A 14,408-nucleotide genomic window follows, 5' to 3' on the forward strand; every position below is an offset into this window, starting at 1 on the left:
TTCTTGGGTTCATAAACCATTCTAGAATTTGACATAATATTCTTGGGTTCATAAATAATTCTAGAATTTGACCAAATATTCTTGGGTTCATAAATAATTCTAGAATTTAACAGAATATTCTCGAATCAATCCTCCAATTAAACAAAGAATTCTTATTCTAAATTTCTAATCAATTCATTGTACAATTACCGAAGTATTCTTGTGTGAAATACTCATCAATTCATGAAATAACACCGATAATATTTGGGTTAAGGAAAATTTTATTCAAATATTTTTTTATTATATTACATATATTATGGAATTTTTGACGGAGGAGTTGATAGGAGTGTGTGTGTGTGTGACCCCTCCCAAAAATTCCTACTGCAACTTTAAAGAAAGGTTTTGCGTTACAGTTACAATACGGGCCGCGCCGTTTTTAAATTAACCTAGATTATTAAAAATATCGGACACGACTTCTTTAGCCATTTTCGTAAATAAATATATTGTTACGTTTAACGGATAACGGGGAAAAACATGGATGGCGTGATGCGGTGGTTATTTTGGGAATCATTGATTGTTACTTAAAGTGGTATCATACATTAGCGTATAATTAAACCGGTGGTCAAAACAGCTTCTCCCTTTTCTACAAGTATATTAAGTTCGGTGATAAGGTGGTATTCATATATATTGCCCCATTCTTAAGTGAATAAGAATAACCTAGTTATTTGAAATTTAAATATTCAGTTTTTAATTCTACATATTTTAGGTTTTTATCTTTTTCTAAAATATTTATTTCATTTTTTTTATTAATATTACTACAATGTATAGAGTAGTGGCACTCCATAATAATTTCTCATAGAGCGTAAGGTAGCCAAAGGCAGGGAGGTGCCATTACTCTATATAATGACGAACTCGGTGTGAAATTGCATATTGCCGAGTAATAAATGAAATTTGAAACAACTCTTACATACTACTACTGCTTATTTTCGAATTAGCATAAATTATGTTTGCAGTGAGTTCAGGGGGAATACATTATTTACTTTCCCCCCAGAGCTCTCTAAAATTAAATTTAGAATGACCTTATATAATAATTAATTTCCTCGCTAATTGCATATATACCGTTCCGTTATTATATATTATTATTTCAATATATACAAAGAAATCACTCCCCCAGTTCAGTTCAGTTCAATTCAGTTTTCCCATCCCCTATAGATCCAATACACGGTTTGCAATTTTCCTTTACATAAATATATTCAACTCAAATCTTGAAAATAAACCCCACCTTTTCTCAACATCAAGATTTAAAAAAAAAATAAACTACTAAAAGAAAAAAAGAATTATAAAATTGTCTGTATAGATAAAAAAGCCGGTAACTAAGAATATTTCTAAATAAAATGAGAGACTTTGAAATTTATTCCAATAGCACACTAAGACCATGAAGCCAAAATGAAGAAGAGAGAGAAAAAAATCATTAAAAAGTCATTTTCGAAGCCGTGAACCATCAAGGGCTCTAACACTTAGCGCTATAATATACGCTATCTTATTGTAATTAACTAATAATTTATGCCTAAAGTTAGCAAGTGTCTCTTCCCTCTAACTTTGAAAACGAGAACGATATGCCATCGAAATACCAAGATCAATGGCCATTTTTTTGGAGTTTTTTCTAGTAACGAAGAACTTTCACCGCCATTAAGGGGAATGTTTTTTTATCTTATTTAATAATGTTTTACTAATATCTATACGTTTAATGAATTCCAATTTTAATTATTATTGGCAAACTAATGACTTCGAAACAAACGAAAGATAGTTGACTAGGTTTAGGGTAAATTATAAGTGGCATACTAACCGTAAGTAATAGTTGGCGTTTCCCCATAGGGCGTAACCATAAGTTTATAAGATATGTTCCTTCCATAAGTATGACACTTCCTATACTTCTTAATGCTAGAGACTTGCAGCTCTAGCTAGTTCCAGGGAGAACGACAAGCGAGAATTGAAGTGCTACACTCGATGGTTAATTTTGCGGGACTTCCATCTAATCCTATTTAGTCTGCATTACTAAGCCTTTGACAGCAGCGCCTCACCAGGCGTCGCTTTACCTCGAATCTATGACCTATCTCCCTCCCTTCATGACAAGCTCCAGTTTGTAACCAGAATTTACAAACTTATGGGGAACATATCTTATGAAATTATGATCATATTAATTTTCATGTTGGTTAAAATTAAGTTGGTCGAATTTTTTTTTTAGCCATATCGTAGTATACGATAGGCTCTTAGTTTGACCCGAGCCGTCCGTAGTAGTAGTAGTAGTAGTAGTAGTAGTGGCCGGGGTTGTCGCTTCGTTATCGTCAGATTTTAGCTTAAAAGGAACTTTATATTACCACAACCCACCCATAGGGGTTACTGGGCTCGGTTAGAGATTTAATTTTAATTAAAATTTTTTCAGGTCAGACCCGGGAATCGAACCCGGGTCTCTGGCGCAACAGGCAGACATTCAACCAACTGAACCATAGAGACTTGATAGAAACTCCGAGTTTTTAATTTTACACGTAATTTTAATTACGGTAAAATTTAAGAAACGGCACCAAAACCCCTGTCCCTGTCCCTGTCCCTGTCCCTGTGCCGGACGCGTCCGCGAAACGAACGCTTACGATAAGAGAGGGAAACCGGTCGCGTCCGCGAAACGTACGCTTACGATGAGAGAGAGAGATCGCTAGCGTACGCGGTGGCGATACGAAGCTCCGCGTAGAGAGAGAACTGCCTGCCTGGTATATTAGTGAGAGGGGGAAGAGGGAGAGGGGGCATCCCGCTCGGAGAGAGAGGAAAGAAAGGTAGTTTAAATCTCGCGGGCTTTTTTGAGTGAAGGGAAACAAGATGATAATTTTCGTGCACTACTGCACTTTTTTAATTTTACACGGAATTTTATTCCGTTAAAATTTAAGAAACGGCACCATGCGCGTGATACATCAGAGATTATGCTGAATGGTTAGGTTAGGTTAGGTTAGGTTTCGTAAAATAGAGGGGACGGTTTACGGTCATAGTGATTTCTGGTTTAGGGGATCCAGGATTTGGTTTTAGATACATTATTTGATTCGTATGGTTTTGAAAAATTATACTTTAGTGGGGTGCACAATTTAGTTTCATTAATATTATTTGAAATGTGACGTTATTAGAAATTAAGGGGATACACGATTGCGTTTCAGAAATGTTTTTAGTTGTACGATTTATTGGAGATCAACTATACGGGGGGTCACGTGAGCCGTGTAAAATTACTATTAAGGCCCAGCCCTTGGGCCATCTTGTTTATTATTTATTCTTATCTCTAAAATGTCGGGGTGATGTGGGGTGGGGTACCTCTTAATCTGTGGGGTCGAATACTTTTGAATTTTTATCTGTGGGGTCAGATACTTATGAATTTGTATGTTTGGGGTTTTTATATTTATTTTCTTTTAATGTATGTGCTAATTAAATAGATAACGATTTTCCCCGTTATGTTTGACTGGAACGTTTTGGCGGTTAATTCAAAGGTGGGTTTAGATAGAGCTAACATAGTGTTAAATGAGCGTTATGCGTTTGATAATTTTAGCATTGCTAAAGGTAATTCGAGGGGATAATCACTAAAATGCGTAATCACTATAACTAAACTTTCTCTTTCAAAAGTTTCTGGGCATAAGTCCTTGTTAGAAATTTATAAGATGCGATAAGTGTGCATCGGCATAAGTCTATGTTGTAAACTCATCGAGGGGATTATCACTAAAAACTATCTGTTCTTCGATTCACCGGAATAATAGAATTACAGCATAAGTAAATTTATACGGTCATAATTTAATCACTGTTTAGAGTAGGGAATCGAGGGGCTATTCACTCTGATTTTATCCACGGGAAATCATTTAAACATTGAAAAAGATAGCGCTATTCACTCATTAGGGTAAGGCATAGAGGTGTTATCCACTCATTAGGGTAGGGTATAGAGGGGCTATTCACTCGTACGATATGGCTACTATTACGAGCCCTTGGGCCGTCTTGTTTCTTCTAAAATCGTCGCGATTGGTGGCGTTATAACAAAACAAAAAAATAAAGATCAAAATATCTGGAAATTCTTGAAAGTTCTTGGGGGCAACGTAAGAATTATTTTAAATATATATTGTAGCCTAGATGGTCGCTGATAATAATCCAAGTTAATCACAGTGAGTCAACTGAACTCGTGTTTAAATAGGGTCTTTAAAGAGAAATTTCAACCGAGCCGACTTTTTAATAATACGAAAAATTCTCGCTTTTAATACCTGTAGGGTAAAAATAACATTACCGGTTCAGGATAAGTTTCAAACCATTTAAGGTAACAACGGATTAAATGCATTATTGAGAATGGTATATGGATGCTGATGCTGGGTCAGGCCACGGCTTGCGGTGAAATGATCAAGGTGTTAAAAGAATGAGTTAGGCTTAACAACTCGCATTTGTTTATTTCGAAATTAGGCTTAACAAGTCACGTTAGTTTGGCTTATAATTAGGCCTAACCACTCATGGTTGTTGACCTTAAAATTAGGCTTAACAACTCAACGTCTGTTTGGTTTAAAATTAGGCTTAACAACTCGGCGTCTGTTTAGTTTAAAATTAGGCTTAACAACTCGGCGTCTGTTTAGTTTAAAATTAGGCTTAACAACTCGGCGTCTGTTTGATTTAAAATTAGGCTTAACAACTCGCGTCTGTTTATTGTAAATTCAGTGTTAGCCCGGCATTTCCAACGTTATCATATATTCATAATCTATGAAAGGTTACAAGGTCATATCCTGGTTTACCCCTTAAAATTTGTCAGCCTATGGGAAAAAGGGAGTCAAGTAAATACTAACTATCCTAGGACAAAACACCATTTTCTCGCTGCATAAAAATACTAATTTAAAGAGTGTTATTTGGGAAAGAAAACCAAGCTTCTTTCCATCTGATAAGAGAAAAAGATACAGCCAGAAAAAGAAAAAGGTAAAAATCTCCTCCTCCCAGGCTAGAAATGATCCCAGAGAAATAAATATCCACGAACCAACCAAGGCTTAGTAATAATCTTTGGCAGACATAGCCAAAGGCCTTAACAATCATTGATTATTCATGGAAGCGGTGTATTTATTCAACAGGGATTGTAAAGAATAGTTGGGTTTTGTTTAGAATATTGTAAGGTCAGCAAGGAGGACCACGATTACATAATTTCGAGGACAGACATAGACCGGAGTTTCAAATATATACTTTTTTAAAACGTTCCCACAAATGTTTCATCTCGAGTGATTTTTTTTTTATCCGCGTCTAGTTGCTGGTCAAATCGTGAGCCCATTCGTGAACTCGAGGCGTGATTAAACCCCAGATTTTTATTATAATATAAAATATGTTTTATAATCGGTAAAAGAGTCTACTGTAGTCTGCACTCCGTCCTTTACATTCATTCTACCTTTGTTTGTCTCGTCTACGTTTCTTAGAGGTTCTCGGGGTAACATTGTAACTTTACACCTACACAAAAGGTCACCATTTTACGATAACGGTTCATTTTCATAAAGTCTAGAGTTCATTAAGTTGAGTCGAAAGACTTCAACAGGGGTGTCATGGATTTTTCATTGCAAAATTTTTATATATTTACTTTACCAGATTTTCCCCTGACCAATTATAATTGCAGCTTTAATTTGTTATTGTAGATTAGTCAGAATGTTGCGAGTTAATATTACAATTTTAAAATTCATTGACACCCATAATCAAAATCACTGCCTTTTCAGGCCATCTCCAGAAGTAGAGGTTCTGTAATCTCAACTCGAAACGTATTACCATCAATGTCACAACATACGCCTCGTGCATTTTAGCCATTTAGTCATCGCCAAAGCAATGGCGGCATCATATTATTATGACTGTACAAACACAGTACAGGAAATAAGCAAAATAGTCTTCGTCGTAGTCGTAGTCGATGTTGTTGTTATTGTATAGGACATTACACAATTTTTTAAGGCCTAAAATTTTAAGAAGATGAATTCCGAAAATTGGTGGCGCGTGTTTTTGAATGATTCTTCTTCTCTCCTCTCTTTTCCTTCCATCATTTCCCCAACCTGCCTCCCTCCGTTCACCATCTTTGGCCCCTCTCTCCGTTTAAAACCCCCGAAAAAAGAAATCCAACAACATCCAAATCAGTGCCGACGTTACAATGAAAGTGATAGAATAGATTTCTTTTGAACGATGCAAACGGAAAACGGGAAAGCTACCATCCAATATACTGATATATATATATAAATTTTTTTCTATACTCTCAAATAAATATATTTTTTTATTATTAAAGTTCGAATCACAGTTGTTGGTATGTTGAGGCTTTGGTTGGTAAGATGCTTCAAAGTTCGATCAATAAATAGGTCGAATGCTTGTAGATCTATCTAACTATACAGGGTGTTTCTAGAGGTGAATATAAGGGCGCTGTTGTATGGGAAATCTATTTTGAGTCGTAAATGTAATTTCTATTCGACATTTTGGTACAATGACCACCGTTTACGAGTTATGATTTGATGGGGTGTTTTAGGGATGACCCCTTAATTAAATTAGCAATCATAGCCTGTTCAGTTTTTTAATTAAATTTAATTTAAGGGATTATCCGTAAATACTATGTACATTACAATCTTAACTTTAAAACGGTGGTCATTGTGGCAAAAGTGTTACTGAACATTTTCGACTCAAAAATCGATTAAAAAAGACGCCCCTTACTTATTTGTGACGGACATTGTGCAAAAATTCCTTGTATTTTAGAGGAGTTTAAGTATCTTCTGTTCCGATTAGATCGAGAGGATAGTTACTGGGCATAATCAGTGATTAGCCCCTCGTTTATTCCCAAAATTGGTGTACAGTATAGAGTAAAACATTTAGGGTTATGTTACGTTGTTTGGTTTCTACCATAAGTTTATAAGATGTGTTTTGTAAATTATATAATGATTACTGAGAGCGAGTGACGTAGGTGAAACGTCAAAGATACCTGGTGAATGCTGCCAAAGAGTGACACTTACTTTAATAGTACAGTTATCTAACAAATTGTTGAAGCGAAACCTTTCCATTATCTAACAAAACGTTTCTATTCAATATTCCCCAATAGTACCTAGGCTACGTTTCATTATAAATTTTTTTCTTCAAGTGTTACTTATAGAAATTCTTTATCTTAGATAATTTTGGCAAGGGATTCCAATTCCATTAAGGCGCTACCCTACGATTCTTTAGTTAGTTACTTCATTATTTGACGGGGTTAATGGTTTGTTGAGAGATCAACTTCTCTAAGAACCAAATGAAGAAGATTCTCTTAAATTACGAAAAGGGTACTCTTTAAAATTGTTAAAACTAAAATGATTGAAGGGGAGAACAAAATATTAGCGCGGAAGTAGATATACCACTTATCAATTATAACGACGCCACCTTAACTTAACGCCAGAGAAATTTAACCCCGAGGGAATGATTTTCTTGTAAAGACAGTATACCAGTTCTGTTCTGGTGCTATTGGAACTTTCTTCCCATCACTGGTGGAGGGTTTTGTTATTGAACTTTCAACTGAGGGTTCGTTACTCTAATTCACGCTATAAAGAAAAAAAGAAACGATGTTTACCTTGCACTTGGATGTCTTGGGGACACTTGATCCGATGTCAACGGCGTACACTTCCAATTCGTAGACTCTGGCTCCGGCTTCTCTATCCAAAATGGCCGCGGTTGAGATGACCCCGGATTGCCTGTTAATCGCGAACACGCGTTGTTGAGGCTCCCCGTTTGATTGGACGCTGGTCAAGAAGTATTCGACAACCGATCGCGAGTCACTGTCTCCCGTAGTATACGAAGCGCGAACCGTTAAGACGCTAGTTCCGGCTGCCTCATTTTCGAAAACCGAACCCGAGTATTCCGTGGCTGAGAAGATTGGGCCATCAGACTTTTTGGAAGCCCCGATGACCGTTATTTTGTTCCTAGAAGATTTCCGTTGGGATAACACCGCCTCGTCCGTAGCTTGGATGGTCAAGTGATATATAACGGCCGGTTTTTCAACTGCCCGCGATAAATACAGTTCTCCCGAGGTTCTATCCAGGAAGAATAGGTCACCGTGACCTTCGACTAACTCGTAGGTGACCATTCCGTTGGTATTTGCGTCATTATCGGTGGCTAATAGGGTCATTATAACGCGGGCTCTTTCCGAACCTTCGGGTATGACGCCAGTGTCCATTGAGACGAAAGTTGGGGCGTTATCGTTTATGTCTTCGACGATTATGGTGACTGTCTTATCCGCGGATAACCGGGAAGATTCAGGCGACGCTTGGTCTTCGGCGACTACCGTCAATTTGTAACTGTCGCTAAATTCCCGGTCAATTTTATTGGAAGTAAAAATGACTCCAGTATCTTTCTTGATGTCAAAATGTTGACCAGGTGGTTCCTGTTGCGAAATTCGGTATATTACTTTGCCATTGACTCCCGAATCTTTGTCCTCAGCCGTAACGGTTACCACCGGGGTGTTGACGGGGATTCCTTCTTCGATTTGTCTGACGATGGCTACGTTCGGAAATAATGGAGGATTATCATTGACGTCTACGACGCGAACCGTAAATGGAATTGTCGAAGTCAGTCTTGGCGCCCCACCATCATGGGCTGTGACGTTTAAATAGAAGATACTTTGCTCCTCGTAGTCTAAGGGTCGGACCAAATGAAGTACACCGGTTATTGGGTCTATTCTGAACGTTTCTTTGATATTACCGGCCGCGATTGTGTAAGAAACGTCACCATTTGAACCCATATCCGCGTCCGTAGCCGAGAAGTTGAATATGCGGTATCCAACCGGGGTATTTTCAACTATTTCAGCTTCTTGTTTGGCTACTACAAATTTGGGGTTGTTGTCGTTTTCGTCCAATACATTGATCGTAACTGAGGCGGTTGACGTGTGTCTAGGTATTGCTGGTGAAGAAATTTCACCAGTATCTCTGGCTTGAATCATTAACTCGTACGTTTGAGTGCGTTCTCGGTCTAGTGTCTTAGCCAAAGTAATTTGTCCAGAAGAATCATCAATTTCGAAACAACCTTCTTCGTTACCACCAGTTATCTTGTACAGGACATTACCATTAAGTCCGTCGTCAGCGTCGGTGGCTGTTACTCTAAGTACTTGCGATCTTAGCGGTGCTCCTTCCGAAATGGTGGTTCTGTAGGGCGTGCGGACAAATACGGGTGAATTATCATTGACATCAGTTACGTACACTATGACTTTGGCTTCATCTCTTAATCGTGTTAGCCCGCCATCGAGAACAATGGCTTCCATAACGATATAATCGTGTCCCGATATCTCCATTAACTTTTCACGATCGAAATCTTTTAGGGTTCGGATTAAACCAGTCTTGGGATCAACGACAAAATCATTCTGGTTCGTACTGATCGAATAAGTTAGTTCGGCGTTGCGACCTTTGTCCTGGTCATCCGCGGTCAGTTTACCCACGTACGTATCGGGTGCTTCGTTTTCCGCTATATAAAACGTGAAGGTCTTGTTTTCGAATTGAGGACTGTTGTCATTTTCGTCCACAACGTGGATGACCACGGCTACATCGGACATTCTAGGTTTGGTCCCGTTATCTTTGGCCACAATGGTCAACGAATAGTAATCCCTGGTTTCTCTATCCAAAGCGTTTTTGACATAGATGAACCCGTCCGGAAATATCCCAAATTTTTGGTCTTCGTTGCCTTCAGTTATTTTGTAAGATATTTTTCCATTAGGTCCCGTATCGGCGTCAGTCGCTAAAACCGAGAAGAATCTTTCGTTTAAGGACGTCGATTCCAAGAGGGAAGTTTCGTAAGTCAAGTGGTCAAAGATCGGGGTGTGATCGTTTACGTCTTGAACGGAGACTATTACAACTTGTCTGGAAGATAATGGAGGTGTTCCAGAGTCTTTGGCGATAACTTCGACGTTGTATTCTTCACCGGCGACTAATTTCAAGGGCTTACTCAGGTAAATAATGCCTTTCTTTCTATCGATTCTGAACGACGGTGACGTATCCTCGCTTAAACTGTATTCGACCAGACTGTTTATACCTTCGTCCTTGTCTAAAGCTCTAGATAAAAATACTTCGTGTCCAACTGGCCAATTTTCATAAATTTCGGCGCGTTCTCTTAAGCTGGAGAACTGCGGGGCGCAGTCGTTGATATCTCTGATGGTAATGTTGACTCTAGTGATGGCAAAATGACTCGGTCCGTAAGCGACCACTTTCAGAACCGATTTAGGCTCCATTTCTCTGTCAACGGCCTTAGCTGTCGTGATTACCCCTGATCTTTCGTCGATTTTGTACCATCCCAAGGAATCTCCGTCAGCTATGGTATATTTTACACCGGTAGAACTTGACGCTCTCGTAAGTGAGACTCTTCCAACTTCCCTTCCAACGTTAGGGTCCCTGTTAGCCGGATCTTCTTCCACGACAAAAGCGTATCCTTTGCTTTCCCCGAATTCGATTTGATTTTGTTTCGAATCTACCACGAATACCAGAACCATGGCGTTTTGACTGACTTCCCGGTCACCAGGGTTAGATGCTGCCACGACTAATTCGTATCTCGATTTCAAAGAGCGGTTTAGGATTATCCTGGTACGAATAACTCCCGTTGATTCGTCAATTTCGAATTTTCCATCAGCCCCACTGACAATGTAATAAGAGACAACGGCGTGTCGACCTTCGTCCATATCCGTAGCGCTGACTTTGACCACTTCCGTTCCTGGTTTGGAATCGGGATCGACTTTGGCTAGGTATTGTTTAGGGTAGAATACCGGGGCGTTATCGTTGACGTCGAGGACGTTTAGTTGAACGGTAGCTGTCGATGTTAAAGGTACTTGTCCTTGGTCTCGGGCTACAACCTTTATGTAATAAACGGGTATTATTTCTCTGTCCAATCGAGTTTTTGTTGTTAATCGACCGTATGTTGGGTCTAAATGGAACGTATTGGGATACCGGATCTCGACTTCTTCGTGAAGAGAATATAGCAAGCTACCGTTTGTTCCTAAATCGTTGTCGACCGCGGATACCACGGACACTAAGGAATTTTGAGGCGCGTTTTCAGACAGCGAAACGTTGATATAAACTTGAGAGAATAAGGGTGGTTCGTCATTTTCGTCTAATATTTGTATCTTCAAGTAGGTATAAGTGTATTTCGGATTGGGACCTCCGTCCCGGGCTGTTATCTTTAATTCAACAAAGTCTTGCGTCTCTCTGTCTAAAGCGGCCACCGTGGTCACTAAACCCGTGTACAAGTCAATGTTAAACCATCTCCGATCGTTACCCGAGACTATCGAATAGTAAATATTTGAATTAATTCCCGTATCTTCGTCCGTCGCGGTTATACCGGCCACGTATGTCCCTGATGGTACCAATTCGCTTAAAATCGCGGAATATTCGTTCTTTTCAAAGACGGGTTCGTGGTCATTTACGTCGTTGACGTGGATAATCAGAAAAGAGGTTGAACTTCTAGGGGGTGAACCTTTATCTTTCGCCGTGATTGTTAAGTTGTACTTTGATATTTGTTCACGATCTAGTATACCGTTGACCCTGACGATGTCGAAGCTTCTTGTGGTTTCTAACCGGAAATGGTTCAATTCGTTGCCGCCTTGTATTTCGACGTAGGTATCGCCATTATCGCCTTCGTCGTAATCTATGACGCTGACCGCCGCAACGACGGAACCATTTTGCGCGTTTTCGTCGACGGTGGCGTGCGTCGCTGTCGTGGGGAAGAATCTAAAGCGAATTTTCGGGTCGTGATCGTTGGCGTCTACTAGATTAACTGTGACGTAAGCTCGTCCATCTTGTCTCGGTGACCCGTGATCCCTGGCGAATACCGTGAAAACGCAGCTTTTGGGACACTTATCCAATGTCGGGCAATTTTGTTGACAACTCAGCGGTTCTAGCGTCGAAATGACGCCAGTTCTCGGATCAACCGCGAACTGAATTTCGGTGTCGCTGAGAAAGTAACTAATTTTGGCGTTGTCTCCATCGTCGTTGTCAGTGGCCCGAACTTGCAGGACGCTTGTCCCCGGTGGTACGCTTTCGTTTAAACTAACGGAATAATCGCTGTGATCGAAGATGGGTGGGTTGTCGTTCACATCCAGGATGGTAATGTTGAGCTGTAAGTATCCGTATTGAGGAGGAACACCACCATCTTGACCGGAAATATTAAGTTGATATCGCGATCGACCTTCCCTGTCAACTTTCCCCGTTGTTTCTAAATGCAAGTAGGGTGTCTCCCCGGACGGATTAGTCGTCACCACTAACCGAAACTTGCTTTCTTCGTTACCGGACACGATTTTATAATCGGTGGTGATATCATTGACGCCCGCGTCACCGTCCGTCGCCGTGTCCAGTATCACTCGCGTACCAACATTGGCGCTTTCCGAGAAGGTGATGTTAAGACTCGGTTCGGGAAAAACCGGCGCGTTATCGTTAACGTCCACAATGACCACCCGCACTTCTATGGGATAAGTCGGTTGCGAACTAAGCACCACTAAATCAAAGCGATCACTTCTTAAACTTTCTCGGTCAATTTCGACCGCCGTCCTTATTTCACCCGTTGTCCCGTTAAGCGCGAATTCTTTGGGTTGATCGTTGAAACGGTAGACAAAGTTTGGTTTAATTGGAATGGTCCCCACTAAAGTACCCGCGGGTTTCCCTTCTTCTATTTCGAATTGTATTCGGGTGTCCGCCTCCCGCGATTTCATTTGAATCCCGGATAGGGCCACCCCGGGCCCTTGACCCTGGGCGTATCTGACCAAAAACAAGGACAGCGCTAAAGGGACTAGTTGCGCGGCCCCCAGACCACGTTTGACCCCGAGGTTGACCGTAATACCCATTTTTCCAGGCGAAAATTACACAAGGAGAGTTAATATTAATTATAATCTTTTTCAATTAAAGAAATATTTAGTCATGGCGCGGTTTTGTATTTATTATAAAAGTTAAGGCAAAACGGGGGGAACGAAAATCTAGGAACGTATCCGAGATAGTTTACCATATCGACGGGGTTTGAGCGGAGGGTCCGGCGCCAGTTTGCCGAAACCGGAAAGCCGCCGACCTTCCGACGGAGTCGACGCCTCCGTTGCTTTCCAAAGTCATCCCTAATCCAAGATACGCCACACTGTACACTTTCGTAGAAATCCCGGGTATAGTACTTAGTCAGCCGAACGAAAGTCGATACCTCGCGTCGCGACTTAAATTAATCCTTCACGGTGGTGATGATGGTCACTCTCTATATATTCGGACACGCGTACTAAGACACCTTACGTCGTTTTTAAAGCGGACATTTTTTTCACTAACCCAAGGAAAGGTGATCTCTGTTGCCGGGGCCTCTTAAATAAAACTATTCCTTGGCTGGCGCTCGCGGTGGTGCTTGAATCTTCCAAGCAAACTTCTTCTTGTGGCGCGGCACCGAACTACCTTACCTGCTTTGCATTTTTAGCCAGCCTCGGGCCAGGAGCAAAACCCAACCTGAGCTAAAACTGGACCGACGTGTCTTTGGCATCACAGACGGGGATACGTTTTTTTTCTCTCCACCACTTCTTCTTCTTGAAGAAGTATTTTTCTCTCTCTCTCTCCCTGTTGGTCTCTTCTCCCGGCGCGTAATCTCTTCCCCTCTTAAAGATGAAGAAAACTGTTCATCCAAAAGTGTACCCGGGTCCCCGAAATAAATTCGTTGTATTTGTTCTTCGAGGTGCGAAAGAAGTACCAAACTCTCTCTCGAAACTTCAAGCACACGGACGGTTTAACCTTTTGAACCCGCCGATGATGCGCGGGATGGAGATGGTCAGGGAACCAGATGGACGCCAAACACTGGCTTGACTCAAAACGGTCGGCGTTGTTCCTAACCTTTCTTAACGCACGCGGTTTACACTCTAATCGCGTTTACCTTCGCTAGACCAAATTTTTTAAACCATTTGGGGGTTTCGTTTTGGCCCTACCCTCTCAGTCTCGGTGTGGATGGTGGTAGTTCAGGATCGTGCTCGAAGGACCAGATTTTTTCCGCGGGGGGTCGAGCGGCATCGGGGAGGGGGGAAAGGTTTCGAGAGGGGGGGAACGCGAAAATAGTTAAAATCGCCGGCGGCTTTTCTTTCGGTCTTATGGGCGCGCGAGGCACACCGGTTTCTCGAATTCTACCTCGACTTCTTCTTCTCAGACTTATATTCAGCCCCCCCGTCCGTCCGTACGTTCTTTCTTATAACAGCAGCAGCCCGGTTTGCCTCCCTAGGTAGGCATCCATCGCGGCCACCTAAAAAAAACCAAAAAGGAATCTTCACATTCCAAGGATAAAGAGGCGGTACAATGACGTATACATACCGGCTGAGATGGAGAGTTTGCGGCAAAAGAATAACCACCATGGACTTTACCTAAGCGTGGTTAATGGTAGGGATATGTAGATTACTCGGAGTGAGCCGCATCTCGGATGGA

The 14,408-nt window shown here is 40.9% G+C and overlaps 1 protein-coding gene across 1 annotated transcript in view; it reads right to left on the bottom strand.

Annotated features, from left to right (window-relative positions):
• Window positions 1-13,922, bottom strand: part of ft (cadherin-related tumor suppressor fat) — an 85,040-nt gene extending 71,118 nt beyond the window's left edge. Inside the window, exon 1 of the mRNA XM_089871160.1 lies at window positions 7,580-13,922. Coding sequence (XP_089727286.1) covers window positions 7,580-12,820 — 5,241 coding nt within the window. The 5' untranslated portion in view covers window positions 12,821-13,922. The remainder of the gene's footprint in view (window positions 1-7,579) is intronic.
• Between the last annotated feature and the right edge of the window lie 486 nt (window positions 13,923-14,408).

This window comes from Phalangium opilio, unplaced genomic scaffold, assembly GCF_054372755.1.
Source record: "Phalangium opilio isolate 3A_F unplaced genomic scaffold, DU_Popi_V2 ptg000002l_1, whole genome shotgun sequence".
Taxonomy (NCBI): domain Eukaryota; kingdom Metazoa; phylum Arthropoda; class Arachnida; order Opiliones; family Phalangiidae; genus Phalangium; species Phalangium opilio.